At 42.6% G+C, this 19690-nt stretch overlaps 1 protein-coding gene across 1 annotated transcript in view; it reads right to left on the bottom strand.

Annotated features, from left to right (window-relative positions):
• Positions 1-19690, bottom strand: part of TMEM63B (transmembrane protein 63B) — a gene marked incomplete in the record, with an annotated part of 652794 nt that overhangs the window by 331926 nt on the left and 301178 nt on the right. Inside the window, 1 exon segment of the mRNA XM_053712736.1 lies at positions 17663-17700. Coding sequence (XP_053568711.1) covers positions 17663-17700 — 38 coding nt within the window.

Raw genomic sequence — 19690 nt, 5'->3', positions numbered from 1 at the left:
GTTCTCTATTCCTGGGATATGGATAGCTGATAGATGAAAAAAGTGAACCTCTGCCCATAGAATTATTTTTGAAACCTCCAACATTGCTAGGGAACTCCTTGTTCCCCCTTGATGGTTGATGTAAGCTACAGTCGTGATGTTGTCCGATTGAAATCTGATGAACCTGACCGCAGCTAGCTGAGGCCAAGCCTGAAGAGCATTGAATATCGCTCTTAGTTCCAGAATGTTTATCGGAAGGAGTGTCTCCTCCTGAGTCCACAAGCCCTGAGCCTTCAGGGAGTTTCAGACTGCACCCCAGCCCAGAAGGCTGGCATCTGTCATTACTATTGTCCAATCTGGCCTGCGGAAGGTCATACCCTTGGACAGATGGACCCGAGATAACCACCAGAGAAGAGAATCCCTGGTCTCTTGATCCAGATTTAGTAGAGGGGACAAATCTGTGTAATCCCCATTCCACTGACTGAGCATGCAGAGTTGCAGCGGTCTGAGATGTAGGCGGGCAAACGGCACTATGTCCATTGCCGCTACCATTAAGCCGATTACTTCCATACACTGAGCCACTGAAGGGCGAGAAGTAGAATAAAGAACGGCAGGAATTTAGAAGTTTTGACAACCTGGCCTCTGTCAGGTAAATCTTCATTTCTACAGAATCTATCAGAGTTCCTAGGAAGGAAACTCTTGTGAGAGGGGATAGAGAACTTTTTTCTTCGTTCACTTTCCACCCATGCGACCTCAGAAATGCCAGAACAATGTCCGTGTGAGACCTGGCAACTTTCAAAGTCGACGCCTGTATCAGAATGTCGTCTGAGTAAGGGGCTACTGCTATAGCCCGCGGCCTTAGGACCGCTAGAAGGGACCCTAGAACCTTTGTAAAGATTCATAGTGCCGTGGCCAACCCGAAGGGAAGAGCCACAAACTGGTAGTGCCTGTATTGACCCTCCTGGATCATAGGAAGGATGGTTCGAATAGTCTCCATCTTGAAGGATGGGACTCTGAGAAATTTGTTTAAGATCTTGAGATCTAAGATTGGTCTGAATGTTCCCTCTTTCTTGGGAACAACAAACAGATTTGAATAAAAGCCCTGTCCCTGTTCCTCCTGCGGAACTGGGTGGATCACTCCCATAACTAGGAGGTCTTGAACACAATGTAAGAATGCTTCTCTCTTTATCTGGTTTGCAGATAAAAGTGAGAGATGAAATCTCCCTTTTGGGGGACATGTTTTGAATTCCAGAAGATAACCCTGGACACAATTTCCAATGCCCAGGGATCCTGGACATCTCTTGCCCAAGCCTGGGTGAAGAGAGAGAGTCTTCCCCCTACTAGATCCGTTTCCGGATCGGGGGCTGCTCCTTCATGCTGTCTTAGAGGCAGCAGCAGGCTTCTTGGCCTGTTTCCCCTTGTTCCAAGCCTGGTTAGGTCTCCAGACCGGCTTAGACTGGGCAAAAGTTCCCTCTTGTTTTGTGTTAGAGGAAGTTGAAGCTGCGCCACTCTTGAAGTTTCGAAAGGGCCAAAAACTAGACTGTTTGGTCCTTAAAGGGACAGTCTAGTATAAATTAAACTTTCATTATTCAGATAGGACTTGTAATTTTAATCAACTTTCCAATTTACTTTTATCATCAAATTTGCTTTTTTCTCTTGGTATTCTTAGTTTAAACTAAACATAAGTAGGCACATATGCTAATTTCTAAGCCTTTGAGGGCTGCCTCTTATCACCTGCTTTTTAAATCTCTTTTCAACACAGAGACAGAAAGCACACGTGGGCCATATAGATAACACTGTGTTCAGGCACAGGGAGTTATTTAAGATCTAGCACAACACAATGCTATATTTAAGACAATAGATAATAAACAGTCACAGTCATGTGATCAGGGGGCTGGAAGAAGGTTCTTAGATACAAGGTAATCACAGAGGTAAAAAGTATATTAATATAACTGTGTTGGTTATGCAAAACTGGGGAATGGGTAATAAAGGGATTATCTATCTTTTAAAACAATAACAATTCTATGGTAGACTGTCCCTTTAATTTGTTGGACCTGTCTTGAGGAAGGGCGTGACCTCTTCCTCCAGTGATGTCAGAAATGATCTCCTTCAGTCCAGGCCCGAATAGGATCTGTCCTTTGAAGGGAATGTTGAGAAGTTTAGTCTTTGAAGTCACGTCAGCTGACCAGGATTTAAGCCATAGCGCCCTACGCGCCTGAATAGCAAAACCTGAATTTTTAGCCGTTAGCTTGGTTAAATGAACAACAGCGTCAGAAACAAATGAATTGGCTAGCTTAAGGGCCCTAAGCTTGTCAATAATATCTTCCAACAGGGATTCAACCTGTAGAGCCTCCTCTAGGGACTCAAACCAGAAAGCCGCGGCAGCAGTGACTGGGGCAATGCATGCAAGAGGCTGGAGAATAAAACCTTGTTGAATAAAAATTTTCTTAAGGTAACCCTCTAATTTTTTATCCATTGGATCTAGAAAAGCACAACTGTCCTCGACAGGGATAGTGGTACGCTTAGCTAGAGTAGAAACTGCTCCCTCCACTTTTGGGACCGTCTGCCATAAGTCCCGTGTAGCGGCGTCTATAGGAAACATCTTTTTAAAAACAGGAGGGGGAGAGAATGGTACACCTGGTCTATCCCATTCCTTAGTAATAATTTCAGAAAACCTTTTTTAGGGATTGGAAAAACATCAGTGTAAGTAGGTACTGCATAGTATTTATCCAGTCTACATAAATTTCTCTGGGACTACAATAGTGTCACAGTAGTCCAGAGTTGCTAAAACCTCCCTGAGCAATACGCGGAGGTGTTCAAGCTTAAATTTAAATGTAGACATATCAGAATCAGATTGAAGTATCTTCCCTGAATCAGAAAAATCACCCACAGATTGAAGCTCCCCTGCTTCAGCTTCATTATATTGTGAGGGTGTATCAGAGATAGCTACTAAAGCGTCAGAGAGCTCTGTATTTATTCTAGTCCCAGAGCTGTCTCGCTTTCCTTGCAATCCTGGCAGTTTAGATAATACCTCTGTAAGGGTATGATTCATAACTGCCGCCATGTCTTGCAAGGTATACGCAATGGGCGCGCTAGATGTACTTGGCGTCCCCTGAGCGGGATTTATAGGATCTGACACATGGGGAGAGTTAGACGGCATAACTTCCTCCTTGTCAATTTCTTCTGGTGATAAATTTTTTAAAGCCAGAATATGGTCTTAGTAATCTATAGTAAAATCAGTGCATTTGGTACACATTCTAAGAGGGGGTTCCACAATGGCTTCTAAACATAATGAACAATGAGTTTGCTCTATGTCAGACATGTTTAAACAGACTAGTAATGAGACCAGCAAGCTTGGAAAACACTTTAATAACTGAACAAGCAAAAAATAAAAACGGTACTGTGCCTTTAAGAGAAAAAAACAATCACAGAAACTGCTAAAACAGTGAAAAAAGCAGTAAATCTTACAAAATTTTTACAGTGTGTATAATAGGCTGAAAGAGCATTGCACCCACTTGCAAATGGATGATTAACCCTTTAGTTTCAAAACCGGATCAAAAAAATGATATAAACGTTTTTAAACAGTCACAACAAACTGCCACAGCTCTACTGTGGCCCTACCTGCCCATACGACGACTTTGGAAGGCACAAAAACCCCTGAGAGAGGTCCTATATGTTCAGGGAACTCCTTCAGGGAAGCTGGATGTCTCAAGCTGCATAAACTAATGGAAAAACATAATTTATGCTTACCTGATAAATTTATTTCTCTTGTAGTGTATCCAGTCCACGGATCATCCATTACTTATGGGATATTCTCCTTCCCAACAGGAAGTTGCAAGAGGATCACCCACAGCAGAGCTGCTATATAGCTCCTCCCCTAACTGTCATATCCAGTCATTCGACCGAAAACAAACAGAGAAAGGAGAAACCATAGGGTGCAGTGGTGACTGTAGTTTAATTAAAATTTAGACCTGTCTTAAAAGGACAGGGCGGGCCGTGGACTGGATACACGACGAGAAATAAATTTATCAGGTAAGCATAAATTATGTTTTCTCTTGTTAAGTGTATCCAGTCCACGGATCATCCATTACTTATGGGATACCAATACCAAAGCTAAAGTACACGGATGATGGGAGGGACAAGGCAGGATTAAGCGGAAGGAACCACTGCCTGAAGAACCTTTCTCCCAAAAACAGCCTCCGAAGAAGCAAAAGTATCAAATTTGGAAAAAGTGTGAAGCGAAGACCAAGTCGCGGCCTTGCAAATCTGTTCAACAGAGGCCTCATTTTTAAAGGCCCAGGTGGAAGCCACAGCTCTAGTAGAATGAGCTGTAATCCTCTCAGGGGGCTGCTGTCCAGCAGTCTCATAGGCTAGGCGTATTATGCTCCGAAGCCAAATGGAAAGAGGTTCCGAAGCTTTTTGACCTCTCCTCTGTCCAGAGTAAACGACAAACAGGGTAGATGTTTGACGAAAATCTTTAGTAGCTTGTAAGTAAAACTTCAAGGCACGGACTACGTCCAGATTATGTAAAAGACGTTCCTTCTTTGAAGAAGGATTAGGACACAATGATGGAACAACAATCTCTTGATTGATATTCTTGTTAGAAACCACCTTAGGTAAAAACCCAGGTTTGGTACGCAGGACTACCTTATCTGCATGAAAAATCAGATAAGGAGAATCACATTGTAAGGCAGATAGCTCAGAGACTCTCCGAGCCGAGGAAATAGCCATCAAAAACAGAACTTTCCAAGATAAAAGTTTAATATCAATGGAATGAAGGGGTTCAAACGGAACTCCTTGAAGAACTTTAAGAACCAAGTTTAAGCTTCACGGGGGAGCAACAGGTTTAAACACAGGCTTAATTCTAACCAAAGCCTGGCAAAATGCCTGGACGTCTGGAACCTCTGCCAGACGCTTGTGCAAAAGAATAGACAGAGCAGAAATCTGTCCCTTTAAGGAACTAGCGGATAATCCTTTGTCCAAGCCCTCTTGGAGAAAAGACAATATTCTAGGAATCCTAACCTTACTCCATGAGTAATTCTTGGATTCACACCAATAAAGATATTTACTCCATATCTTGTGGTAGATTTTCCTGGTAACAGGCTTTCGTGCCTGTATTAAAGTATCAAAGTATCAATGATTGACTCGGAGAAGCCACGCTTTGATAGAATCAAGCGTTCAATCTCCATGCAGTCAGTCTCAGAGAAATTAGATTTGGATGATTGAAAGGACCTTGTATCAGAAGGTCATGTCTTAGAGGAAGAGTCCATGGTGGAAAGGATGACATGTCCACTAGGTCTGCATACCAAGTCCTGCGTGGCCACGCAGGTGCTATCAGAATCACCGATGCTCTCTCCTGTTTGATTTTGGCAATCAGTCGAGGGAGCAGAGGAAATGGTGGAAACACATAAGCCAGGTTGAAGAACCAAGGCGCTGCTAGAGCATCTATCAGCGTCGCTTCTGGGTCCCTGGACCTGGATCCGTAACAAGGAAGCTTGACGTTTTGGCGAGACGCCATGAGATCCAACTCTGGTTTGCCCCAACGATGAATCAACTGAGCAAACACCTCCGGATGGAAAGTCTGACGACTTAGAAAATCCGCCTCCCAGTTCTCCACGCCTGGGATATGGATTGCTGACAGGTGGCAAGAGTGGTACTCTGCCCAGCGAATTATTTTTGAGACTTCTAACATCGCTAGGGAACTCCTGGTTCCCCCTTGATGGTTGATGTAAGCCACAGTCGTGATGTTATCCGACTGAAATCTGATGAACCTCAGAGTTGCTAACTGAGGCCAAGCCAGAAGAGCATTGAATATCGCTCTTAACTCCAGAATATTTATTGGAAGGAGTTTCTCCTCCTGAGTCCACGATCCATGTGCCTTCAGGGAATTCCAGACTGCACCCCAACCTAGAAGGCTGGCATCTGTTGTTACAATTGTCCAATCTGGCCTGCGAAAGGTCATACCCCTTGGACAGGTGTACCCGAAACAACCACCAGAGAAGAGAATCTCTGGTCTCTTGATCCAGATTTAGCAGAGGGGACAAATCTGTGTAATCCCCATTCCCTGACTCAGCATGCATAATTGCAGCGGTCTGAGATGAAGGCGCGCAAATGGCACTATGTCCATTGCCGCTACCATTAAGCCGATTACCTCCATACACTGAGCTACCGAAAGGGCGCGGAATGGAGTGAAGAACACGGCAAGCATTTAGAAGTTTTGATAACCTGGACTCCGTCAGGTAAATTTTCATTTCTACAGAATCTATCCCTAAGAAGGAGACTCTTGTGAGTGGGGATAGAGAACTCTTTTCCTCGTTCACTTCCCACCCGTGCGACCTCAGAAATGCCAGAACTATCTCTGTATGAGACTTGGCAACTTGAAAGCTTAACGCCTGTATCAGGATGTCGTCTAGATACGGAGCCACCGCTATGCCTCGCGGTCTTAGAACCGCCAGAAGTGAGCCCAGAACCTTTGTAAAGATTCTCGGGGCTGTAGCCAACCCGAAGGGAAGAGCTACAAATTGGTAATGCCTGTCTAGAAAGGCAAACCTTAGAAACCGATGATGAATAAACATTTTCTTAAGGTAAACCTCCAATTTTTTATCCATTGGATCTGAAAAAGCACAACTGTCCTCAACCGGGATAGTAGTACGCTTTGCTAAAGTAGAAACTGCTCCCTCCACCTTAGGGACCGTCTGCCATAAGTCCCGTGTAGTGGCGTCTATTGGAAACATTTTTCTAAATATAGGAGGTGGGGAAAAAGGCACACCCGGTCTATCCCACTCCTTGCTAATAATTTCTGTAAGCCTTTTAGGTATAGGAAAAACATCAGTACACACCGGTACCGCATAGTATTTATCCAGCCTACACAATTTCTCTGGTACTGCAACTGTGTTACAGTCATTCAGAGCAGCTAATACCTCCCCAAGCAACACACGGAGGTTCTCAAGATTAAATTTAAAATTAGAAATCTCTGAATCAGGTTTCCCCGAATCATAGATGTCACCCACAGACTGAAGCTCTCCGTCCTAATGATCTGCATATTGTGACGCATGGCCCTTACAGCATCTGCGCGCTCTGTATTTCTCCTAACCCCAGAGCAATTGCGCTTGCCTCTTAATTCAGGCAATCTGGATAATACCTCTGACAGGGTATTATTCATGATTGCAGCCATGTCCTGCAAGGTAATCGCTATGGGCGTCCCTGATGTAATTGGCGCCATATTAGCGTGCATCCCCTGAGCGGGAGGCGAAGGGTCTGACACATGGGGAGAGTTAGTCGGCATAACGTCCCCCTCGTCAGAATCTTCTGGTGATATTTCTTTTATAGTTAAAGACTGATCTTTACTGTTTAAGGTGAAATCAATACATTTAGTACACATTCTCCTATGGGGCTCCACCATGGCTTCCAAACATAATGAACAAGTAGTTTCCTCAGACATGTTTAAACAGACTAGCAATGAGACTAGCAAGCTTGGAAAACACTTTAAACAAGTTTACAAGCAATATAAAAAAACGTTACTGCACCTTTAAGAAACACAAATTTTGTCAAAATTTGAAATTACAGTGAAAAAAGGCAGTTACACTATCAAAATTTTTACAGTGTATGTAACAAGATAGCAGAGCATTGCACCCACTTGCAAATGGATGATTAACCCCTTAATACCCAAAACGGAATAATAAAAGACAAAAATGTTTAGTTTTTTTTTGTTTTTTTTAAACAGTCATAACTGCCACAGCTCTACTGTGGCTTTTTACCTCCCTCAAAAACGACTTTGAAGCCTTTTGAGCCCTCCAGAGATGTCCTGGATCATGCAGGAAGAAGTTGCTGTGCAAAAAAACGGCAAAATAGGCCCCTCCCACTCATATTACAACAGTGGAAAGCCTAAGGAAACTGTTTCTAGGCAAAATTCAAGCCAGCCATGTGGAAAAAATCTAGGCCCCAATAAGTTTTATCACCAAATACATATAAAAACGATTAAACATGCCAGCAAACGTTTTATATTACATTTTTATAAGAGTATGCATCTCTATTAATAAGCCTGATACCAGTAGCTCTCACTGCATTTAAGGCTTTACTTACATTAGTTCGGTATCAGCAGCATTTTCTAGCAAATTCCATCCCTAGAAAAATATTAACTGCACATACCTTATTGCAGGAAAACCTGCACGCCATTCCCTCTCTGAAGTTAACTCACTCCTCAGAATATGTGAGAACAGCCATGGATCTTAGTTACTTCTGCTAAGATCATAGAAAACGCAGGCAGATTCTTCTTCTAAATACTGCCTGAGATAAACAGTACACTCCAGCACCATTTAAAAATAACAAACTTTTGATTGAAGAATAAACTAAGTATAAAACACCACACTCCTCTTACGACCTCCATCTTGGTTGAGGCTTGCAAGAGAATGACTGGATATGACAGTTAGGGGAGGAGCTATATAGCAGCTCTGCTGTGGGTGATCTTCTTGCAACTTCCTGTTGGGAAGGAGAATATCCCATAAGTAATGGATGATCCGTGGACTGGATACACTTAACAAGAGAAATAGGCACCTCCCAACCCGTACTCAGTGAGAGGGCCTTAAAAAACTATCCCTAGGCAAAATCTAGTCAGCCATGTGGAAAAACTGGGCCCCAGAATAAAGTTTTATCACCAATATGAAAACAGAATTTATGTTTACCTGATAAATTACTTTCTCCAACGGTGTGTCCGGTCCACGGCGTCATCCTTACTTGTGGGATATTCTCTTCCCCAACAGGAAATGGCAAAGAGCCCAGCAAAGCTGGTCACATGATCCCTCCTAGGCTCCGCCTTCCCCAGTCATTCGACCGACGTAAAGGAGGAATATTTGCATAGGAGAAACCATATGATACCGTGGTGACTGTAGTTAAAGAAAATAAATTATCAGACCTGATTAAAAAACCAGGGCGGGCCGTGGACCGGACACACCGTTGGAGAAAGTAATTTATCAGGTAAACATAAATTCTGTTTTCTCCAACATAGGTGTGTCCGGTCCACGGCGTCATCCTTACTTGTGGGAACCAATACCAAAGCTTTAGGACACGGATGAAGGGAGGGAGCAAATCAGGTCACCTAGATGGAAGGCACCACGGCTTGCAAAACCTTTCTCCCAAAAATAGCCTCAGAAGAAGCAAAAGTATCAAACTTGTAAAATTTAGTAAAAGTGTGCAGTGAAGACCAAGTCGCTGCCTTACATATCTGATCAACAGAAGCCTCGTTCTTGAAGGCCCATGTGGAAGCCACAGCCCTAGTGGAATGAGCTGTGATTCTTTCAGGAGGCTGCCGTCCGGCAGTCTCGTAAGCCAATCTGATGATGCTTTTAATCCAAAAAGAGAGAGAGGTAGAAGTTGCTTTTTGACCTCTCCTTTTACCAGAATAAACAACAAACAAGGAAGATGTTTGTCTAAAATCCTTTGTAGCATCTAAATAGAATTTTAGAGCACGAACAACATCCAAATTGTGCAACAAACGTTCCTTCTTTGAAACTGGATTCGGACACAAAGAAGGCACGACTATCTCCTGGTTAATGTTTTTGTTAGAAACAACTTTCGGAAGAAAACCAGGTTTAGTACGTAAAACCACCTTATCTGCATGGAACACCAGATAAGGAGGAGAACACTGCAGAGCAGATAATTCTGAAACTCTTCTAGCAGAAGAAATTGCAACCAAAAACAAAACTTTCCAAGATAATAACTTAATATCAACGGAATGTAAGGGTTCAAACGGAACCCCCTGAAGAACTGAAAGAACTAAATTGAGACTCCAAGGAGGAGTCAAAGGTTTGTAAACAGGCTTGATTCTAACCAGAGCCTGAACAAAGGCTTGAACATCTGGCACAGCTGCCAGTTTTTTGTGAAGTAACACAGACAAGGCAGAAATCTGTCCCTTCAAGGAACTAGCAGATAATCCTTTCTCCAAACCTTCTTGAAGGAAGGATAGAATCTTAGGAATTTTTACCTTGTCCCAAGGGAATCCTTTAGATTCACACCAACAGATATATTTTTTCCATATTTTGTGGTAAATTTTTCTAGTTACAGGCTTTCTGGCCTGAACAAGAGTATCAATGACAGAATCTGAGAACCCTCGCTTTGATAAGATCAAGCGTTCAATCTCCAAGCAGTCAGTTGGAGTGAGACCAGATTCGGATGTTCGAACGGACCTTGAACAAGAAGGTCTCGTCTCAAAGGTAGCTTCCATGGTGGAGCCGATGACATATTCACCAGGTCTGCATACCAAGTCCTGCGTGGCCACGCAGGAGCTATCAAGATCACCGATGCTCTCTCCTGATTGATCCTGGCTACCAGCCTGGGGATGAGAGGAAACGGCGGGAATACATAAGCTAGTTTGAAGGTCCAAGGTGCTACTAGTGCATCTACTAGAGTCGCCTTGGGATCCCTGGATCTGGACCCGTAGCAAGGAACCTTGAAGTTCTGACGAGAGGCCATCAGATCCATGTCTGGAATGCCCCACAATTGAGTGATTTGGGCAAAGATTTCCGGATGGAGTTCCCACTCCCCCGGATGAAATGTCTGACGACTCAGAAAATCCGCTTCCCAATTTTCCACTCCTGGGATGTGGATTGCAGACAAGTGGCAGGAGTGAGTCTCCGCCCATTGAATGATTTTGGTCACTTCTTCCATCGCCAGGGAACTCCTTGTTCCCCCCTGATGGTTGATGTACGCAACAGTCGTCATGTTGTCTGATTGAAACCGTATGAACTTGGCCTTTGCTAGCTGAGGCCAAGCCTTGAGAGCATTGAGTATCGCGCTCTCAGTTCCAGAATATTTATCGGTAGAAGAGATTCTTCCCGAGACCAAAGACCCTGAGCTTTCAGGGGTCCCCAGACCGCGCCCCAGCCCACCAGACTGGCGTCGGTCGTGACAATGACCCACTCTGGTCTGCGGAAGCTCATCCCCTGTGACAGGTTGTCCAGGGACAGCCACCAACGGAGTGAATCTCTGGTCCTCTGATTTACTTGTATCGTCGGAGACAAGTCTGTATAGTCCCCATTCCACTGACTGAGCATGCACAGTTGTAATGGTCTTAGATGAATGCGCGCAAAAGGAACTATGTCCATTGCCGCTACCATCAAACCTATTACTTCCATGCACTGCGCTATGGAAGGAAGAGGAACAGAATGAAGTATTTGACAAGAGTTCAGAAGTTTTGATTTTCTGGCCTCTGTCAGAAAAATCCTCATTTCTAAGGAGTCTATTATTGTTCCCAAGAAGGGAACCCTTGTTGACGGAGACAGAGAACTTTTTTCTACGTTCACTTTCCACCCGTGAGAACTGAGAAAGGCCAGGACAATGTCCGTGTGAGCCTTTGCTTGAGGAAGGGACGACGCTTGAATCAGAATGTCGTCCAAGTAAGGTACTACTGCAATGCCCCTTGGTCTTAGCACCGCTAGAAGGGACCCTAGTACCTTTGTGAAAATCCTCGGAGCAGTGGCTAATCCGAACGGAAGTGCCACAAACTGGTAATGCTTGTCCAGGAATGCGAACCTTAGGAACCGATGATGTTCCTTGTGGATAGGAATATGTAGATACGCATCCTTTAAATCCACCGTGGTCATGAATTGACCTTCCTGGATGGAAGGAAGAATAGTTCGAATGGTTTCCATTTTGAACGATGGAACCTTGAGAAACTTGTTTAGGATCTTGAGATCTAAGATTGGTCTGAATGTTCCCTCTTTTTTGGGAACTACGAACAGATTGGAGTAGAACCCCATCCCTTGTTCTCCTAATGGAACAGGATGAATCACTCCCATTTTTAACAGGTCTTCTACACAATGTAAGAATGCCTGTTTTTTTATGTGGTCTGAAGACAATTGAGACCTGTGGAACCTCCCCCTTGGGGGAAGCCCCTTGAATTCCAGAAGATAACCTTGGGAGACTATTTCTAGCGCCCAAGGATCCAGAACATATCTTGCCCAAGCCTGAGCGAAGAGAGAGAGTCTGCCCCCCACCAGATCCGGTCCCGGATCGGGGGCCAACATCTCATGCTGTCTTGGTAGCAGTGGCAGGTTTCTTGGCCTGCTTTCCTTTGTTCCAGCCTTGCATTGGTCTCCAGGCTGGCTTGGCTTGAGAAGTATTACCCTCTTGCTTAGAGGACGTAGCACTTGGGGCTGGTCCGTTTCTGCGAAAGGGACGAAAATTAGGTTTATTTTTGGCCTTGAAAGACCTATCCTGAGGAAGGGCGTGGCCCTTGCCCCCAGTGATATCAGAGATAATCTCTTTCAAGTCAGGGCCAAACAGCGTTTTCCCCTTGAAAGGAATGTTAAGCAATTTGTTCTTGGAAGACGCATCCGCTGACCAAGATTTTAACCAAAGCGCTCTGCGCGCCACAATAGCAAAACCAGAATTTTTCGCCGCTAACCTAGCCAATTGCAAAGTGGCGTCTAGGGTGAAAGAATTAGCCAATTTGAGAGCACGAATTCTGTCCATAATCTCCTCATAAGAAGAAGAATTATTATTGATCGCCTTTTCTAGCTCATCGAACCAGAAACACGCGGCTGTAGTGACAGGAACAATGCATGAAATTGGTTGTAGAAGGTAACCTTGCTGAACAAACATCTTTTTAAGCAAACCTTCTAATTTTTTATCCATAGGATCTTTGAAAGCACAACTATCTTCTATGGGTATAGTGGTGCGTTTGTTTAGAGTAGAAACCGCCCCCTCGACCTTGGGGACTGTCTGCCATAAGTCCTTTCTGGGGTCGACCATAGGAAACAATTTTTTAAATATGGGGGGAGGGACGAAAGGTATACCGGGCCTTTCCCATTCTTTATTTACAATGTCCGCCACCCGCTTGGGTATAGGAAAAGCTTCGGGGGGCCCCGGGACCTCTAGGAACTTGTCCATTTTACATAGTTTCTCTGGAATGACCAAATTCTCACAATCATCCAGAGTGGATAACACCTCCTTAAGCAGAGCGCGGAGATGTTCCAATTTAAATTTAAATGTAATCACATCAGGTTCAGCTTGTTGAGAAATTTTCCCTGAATCTGAAATTTCTCCCTCAGACAAAACCTCCCTGGCCCCCTCAGACTGGTGTAGGGGCCCTTCAGAACCAATATCATCAGCGTCCTCATGCTCTTCAGTATTTTCTAAAACAGAGCAGTCGCGCTTTCGCTGATAAGTGGGCATTTTGGCTAAAATGTTTTTGATAGAATTATCCATTACAGCCGTTAATTGTTGCATAGTAAGGAGTATTGGCGCGCTAGATGTACTAGGGGCCTCCTGTGTGGGCAAGACTGGTGTAGACGGAGGGGATGATGCAGTACCATGCTTACTCCCCTCGCTTGAGGAATCATCTTGGGCATCGTTTTCTCTAAATTTTGTGTCACATAAATCACATCTATTTAAATGAGAAGGAACCTTGGCTTCCCCACATTCAGAACACAGTCTATCTGGTAGTTCAGACATGTTAAACAGGCAAAAACTTGATAACAAAGTACAAAAAACGTTTTAAAATAAACCGTTACTGTCACTTTAAATTTTAAACTGAACACACTTTATTACTGCAATTGCGAAAAAGTATGAAGGAATTGTTCAAAATTCACCAAAATTTCACCACAGTGTCTTAAAGCCTTAAAAGTATTGCACACCAAATTTGGAAGCTTTAACCCTTAAAATAACGGAACCGGAGCCGTTTTTATATTTAACCCCTTTACAGTCCCTGGTATCTGCTTTGCTGAGACCCAACCAAGCCCAAAGGGGAATACGATACCAAATGACGCCTTCAGAAAGTCTTTTCTATGTATCAGAGCTCCTCACACATGCATCTGCATGTCATGCTTCTCAAAAACAAGTGCGCAATACAGGCGCGAAAATGAGACTCTGCCTATGATCAGGGAAAGCCCCTAGAGAATAAGGTGTCCAATACAGTGCCTGCCGGTTATTTTACATAATTCCCAAGATTAAAATAATTCCTCAAGGCTATGGAGTATAAAATATAAATCGATTTAGCCCAGAAAATGTCTACAGTCTTAGAAAGCCCTTGTGAAGCCCTTTTTTTCTTTCTGTAATAAAAATGGCTTACCGGATCCCATAGGGAAAATGACAGCTTCCAGCATTACATCGTCTTGTTAGAATGTGTCATACCTCAAGCAGCAAAAGTCTGCTCACTGTTCCCCCAACTGAAGTTAATTCCTCTCAACAGTCCTGTGTGGAACAGCCATCGATTTTAGTAACGGTTGCTAAAATCATTTTCCTCTTACAAACAGAAATCTTCATCTCTTTTCTGTTTCAGAGTAAATAGTACATACCAGCACTATTTTAAAATAAACTCTTGATTGAATAATAAAAACTACAGTTAAACACTAAAAAACTCTAAGCCATCTCCGTGGAGATGTTGCCTGTACAACGGCAAAGAGAATGACTGGGGAAGGCGGAGCCTAGGAGGGATCATGTGACCAGCTTTGCTGGGCTCTTTGCCATTTCCTGTTGGGGAAGAGAATATCCCACAAGTAAGGATGACGCCGTGGACCGGACACACCTATGTTGGAGAAATAAACGTTTATACACCTCAAGCAAACGTTATATCTATTCAGTAATGTGAGTAAATAATAAAAATATTACCCTTTACAGCAAGCATGATACCAGTCGTTATTAAATCACTGTAATCAAGCTTATCTTAAATAAATCCGGTATTGTCAGCATTTTCTAGCTTTTTTCTCTAGAAAAATTTAAAACTGCACATACCTCAGAGCAGGAGACCCTGCACGCTATTCCCCCAGCTGAAGTTACCCATCTCTTCAGTTATGTTTGAGAACAGCAATGGATCTTAGTTACAACCTGCTAAGATCATCAAAGACCACAGGCAGACTCTTCTTCAACTTTCTGCCTGAGGCTAAAATAGTACAACTCCGGTACCATTTGAAAATAAACTTTTGATTGAAGATAAACTACATTAATGCACCACATCTCTCTAGCTGCTTCCCTTGTCGAGAGCTGCAAGAGAATAACTGGGAGGTGGCAGTTAGGGGAGGAGCTATATAGACAGCTCTGCTGTGGGTGATCCTCTTGCAGCTTCCTGTTGGAAAGGAGAATATCCCACAAGTAATGGATGAATCCGTGGACTGGATACACCTTACAAGAGAAAAGGCTGCACCGTATCAAACACAGTGATATTTATATCATGTCTAGCTGCATTGTGTCACACAGTGATATTTATATCATGTCTAGCTGCACCGTGTCACACAGTGATATTTATATCATGTCTAGCTGCACCGTGTCACACACTGATATTTATATCATGTCAAGCTGCACCGTGTCACACACTGATATTTATATCATGTCAAGCTGCACCGTGTCACACACTGATATTTATATCATGTCTAGCTGCACCGTGTCACACACTGATATTTATATCATGTCTAGCTGCACCGTGTCACACACTGATATTTATATCATGTCTAGCTGCACCGTGTCACACACTGATATTTATATCATGTCTAGCTGCACCGTGTCACACACTGATATTTATATCATGTCTAGCTGCACCGTGTCACACACTGATATTTATATCATGTCTAGCTGCACCGTGTCACACACTGATATTTATATCATGTCAAGCTGCACCGAGTCACACACTGATATTTATATCATGTCTAGCTGCACCGTGTCACACACTGATATTTATATCATGTCTAGCTGCACCGTGTCACACACTGATATTTATATCATGTCTAGCTGCACCGTGTCACACACTGATATTTATATCATGTCTAGCTGCACTGTGTCACACACAGATATTTATATCATGTCTAGTTGCACCGTGTCACACACACTGATATTTATATCATGTCTAGTTGCACCGTGTCACACACACTGATATTTATATCATGTCTAGCTGCACCGTGTCACACACACTGATATTTATATCATGTCTAGCTGTACCGTGTCACACACTGATATTTATATCATGTCTAGCTGCACTGTGTCACACACAGATATTTATATCATGTCTAGTTGCACCGTGTCACACACACTGATATTTATATCATGTCTAGCTGCACCGTGTCACACACACTGATATTTATATCATGTCTAGCTGCACCGTGTCACACACAGATATTTATATCATGTCTAGCTGCACCGTGTCACACACAGATATTTATATCATGTCTAGCTGTACCGTGTCACACACTGATATTTATATCATGTCTAGCTGCACCGTGTCACACACAGATATTTATATCATGTCTAGCTGCACCGTGTCACACACACTGATATTTATATCATGTCTAGCTGTACCGTGTCACACACTGATATTTATATCATGTCTAGCTGCACCGTGTCACACACACTGATATTTATATCATGTCTAGCTGCACCGTGTCACACACTATGATATTTATATCATGTCTAGCTGCACCGTGTCACACACAGATATTTATATCATGTCTAGCTGCACCGTGTCACACACTGATATTTATATCATGTCTAGCTGTACCGTGTCACACACTGATATTTATATCATGTCTAGTTGCACCGTGTCACACACACTGATATTTATATCATGTCTAGCTGCACCGTGTCACACACACTGATATTTATATCATGTCTAGCTGCACCGTGTCACACACACAGATATTTATATCATGTCTAGCTGCACCGTGTCACACACACAGATATTTATATCATGTCTAGTTGCACCGTGTTACACACACTGATATTTATATCGTGTCTAGCTGCACAGTGTCACACACTGATATTTATATCATGTCTAGTTGCACCGTGTCACACACACTGATATTTATATCATGTCTAGCTGCACTGTGTCACACACTGATATTTATATCATGTCTAGCTGCACCGTGTCACACACTGATATTTATATCATGTCTAGCTGCACCGTGTCACACACTGATATTTATATCATGTCAAGCTGCACCGTGTCACACACTGATATTTATATCATGTCAAGCTGCACCGTGTCACACACTGATATTTATATCATGTCAAGCTGCACCGTGTCACACACACTGATATTTATATCATGTCTAGCTGTACCGTGTCACACACTGATATTTATATCATGTCTAGCTGCACCGTGTCACACACACTGATATTTATATCATGTCTAGCTGCACCGTGTCACACACACTGATATTTATATCATGTCTAGCTGCACCGTGTCACACACACTGATATTTATATCATGTCTAGCTGCACCGTGTCACACACACTGATATTTATATCATGTCTAGCTGCACCGTGTCACACACACTGATATTTATATCATGTCTAGCTGCACCGTGTCACACACTATGATATTTATATCATGTCTAGCTGCACCGTGTCACACACACTGATATTTATATCATGTCTAGCTGTACCGTGTCACACACACTGATATTTATATCATGTCTAGCTGCACCGTGTCACACACACTGATATTTATATCATGTCTAGCTGCACCGTGTCACACACACTGATATTTATATCATGTCTAGCTGCACCGTGTCACACACTATGATATTTATATCATGTCTAGCTGCACAGTGTTGCACACTAATATACACATCAGAATACTCACATTTTAGAGTACAAATCCCAGTCACCCTAACCAAGACATCTGTGTGGTGCGACTACACTACCATGCACTTGATGGGTCTATACACAGAATGAACTGGCGAGGCACTCTCATACTCACTTTATCCTGAAGATCGCCGTGAGCCAGGAGCAGAAACCCTGAGGACGAGTAGACACAACGTTACCATATGCAGTAGATCACTCCTCTGTGTATCAGTTCCACAATCACAACGCCAATGTTACCATCTTTCACTCAGAAAGCTTACATGGATCTAGCTCTTAAAGGGACATCACAATCTAACAACTATCATACATGTGAGAGCACTAAATAAACATCACTATAATATCAGCATGAAGAAACAGGTTATGTTAAAGCCGTTTATTTTGATGTTGAAGCTACTAGGAAGTGCATATTTGTGTACAAATTAAAGTGCCAGTAAACAACTTGTAATTTGTTGTGTTGCAAAAGAACATCATATCAGCCAAGTCTTTATAACAAATTTACATCCTTTTTACTGCAATTATTTGTAAATAGCCAAACTCCAGCCACCATCTGGGCTTTAGTCCTCAGACAACAAGGCTAGCCGCAGTTATAAAGTAAGTGTAAAGTGCATTGTTTCACAGGTATCAGTTAAGGTCAATTAGGGACAACTATGTAGCATAGTTAGCCTTGAGAAGACAAGCCAGGTGGAGTTCAATTTTTGAGAATTAGACATTGCTCAACTTTTAGAGCTAAATTACATGAAAGGGAACAAAATAATGTAAATAAACTGTAAAGTTGTTTTATTACACATAACTTAACATTGTATATAAAAATATCAAGGTGTATATAGTCCCTTTAAGAGACAAAGAAATACAAATATACATCCATTAATGTCTTTTTACACACACAGGAATCAGACGCACTAGACTATATATATCCTGATACAGCAGCACTAGATACTCATTACTACCTGTGCACTTACATCGTCTATTTACACACAGGAAACAGACGCACTAGACTATATATATCCTGATACAGCAGCACTAGATACTCATTACTACCTGTGCACTTACATTGTCTATTTACACACACACAGGAACAGACGCACTAGACTATATATATCCTGATACAGCAGCACTAGATACTCATTACTACCTGTGCACTTACATTGTCTATTTACACACACACAGGAAACAGACGCACTAGACTATATATATCCTGATACAGCAGCACTAGATACTCATTACTCACCTGTGCACTTACTTGTCGTATTTACACACAGGAAACAGGACACACTAGACTATATATATCCTGATACAGCAGCACTAGAGTACTCATTACTACCTGTGGCACTTACATTGTCTATTACACACACACAGGAAACAGACGCACTAGACTATATATATCCTGATACAGCAGCACTAGATACTCATTACTACCTGTGCACTTACATTGTCTATTTACACACAACAGAAACAGACGCACTAGACTATATATATCCTGATACAGCAGCACTAGATACTCAGTTACTACCTGTGCACTTACATTCTCTATTTACACACAGGAAACAGACGCACTAGACTATATATATCCTGATACAGCAGCACTAGATACTCATTACTACCTGTGCACTTACATTCTCTATTTACACACACGGAAACAGACGCACTAGGACTATATATATCCTGATACAGCAGCACTAGATACTCATTACTACCTGTGCACTTACATTGTCTATTTACACACAGGAAACAGACGCACTAGACTATATATATCCTGATACAGCAGCACTAGATACTCATTACTACCTGTGCACTTACATTGTCTATTTACACACACAGGAAACAGACGCACTAGACTATATATATCCTGATACAGCAGCACTAGATACTCATTACTACCTGTGCACTTACATTGTCTATTTACACACAGGAAACAGACGCACTAGACTATATATATCCTGATACAGCAGCACTAGATACTCATTACTACCTGTGCACTTACATTGTCTATTTACACACAGGAAACAGACGCACTAGACTATATATATCCTGATACAGCAGCACTAGATACTCATTACTACCTGTGCACTTACATTGTCTATTTACACACAGGAAACAGACGCACTAGACTATATATATCCTGATAGCAGCAGCACTAGATACT

Source organism: Bombina bombina, chromosome 4 (genome assembly GCF_027579735.1).
Source record: "Bombina bombina isolate aBomBom1 chromosome 4, aBomBom1.pri, whole genome shotgun sequence".
NCBI lineage: Eukaryota > Metazoa > Chordata > Amphibia > Anura > Bombinatoridae > Bombina > Bombina bombina.
Note: the sequence above shows the minus strand (reverse complement) of the source record. Positions and strands in the feature narration are given on the sequence as shown.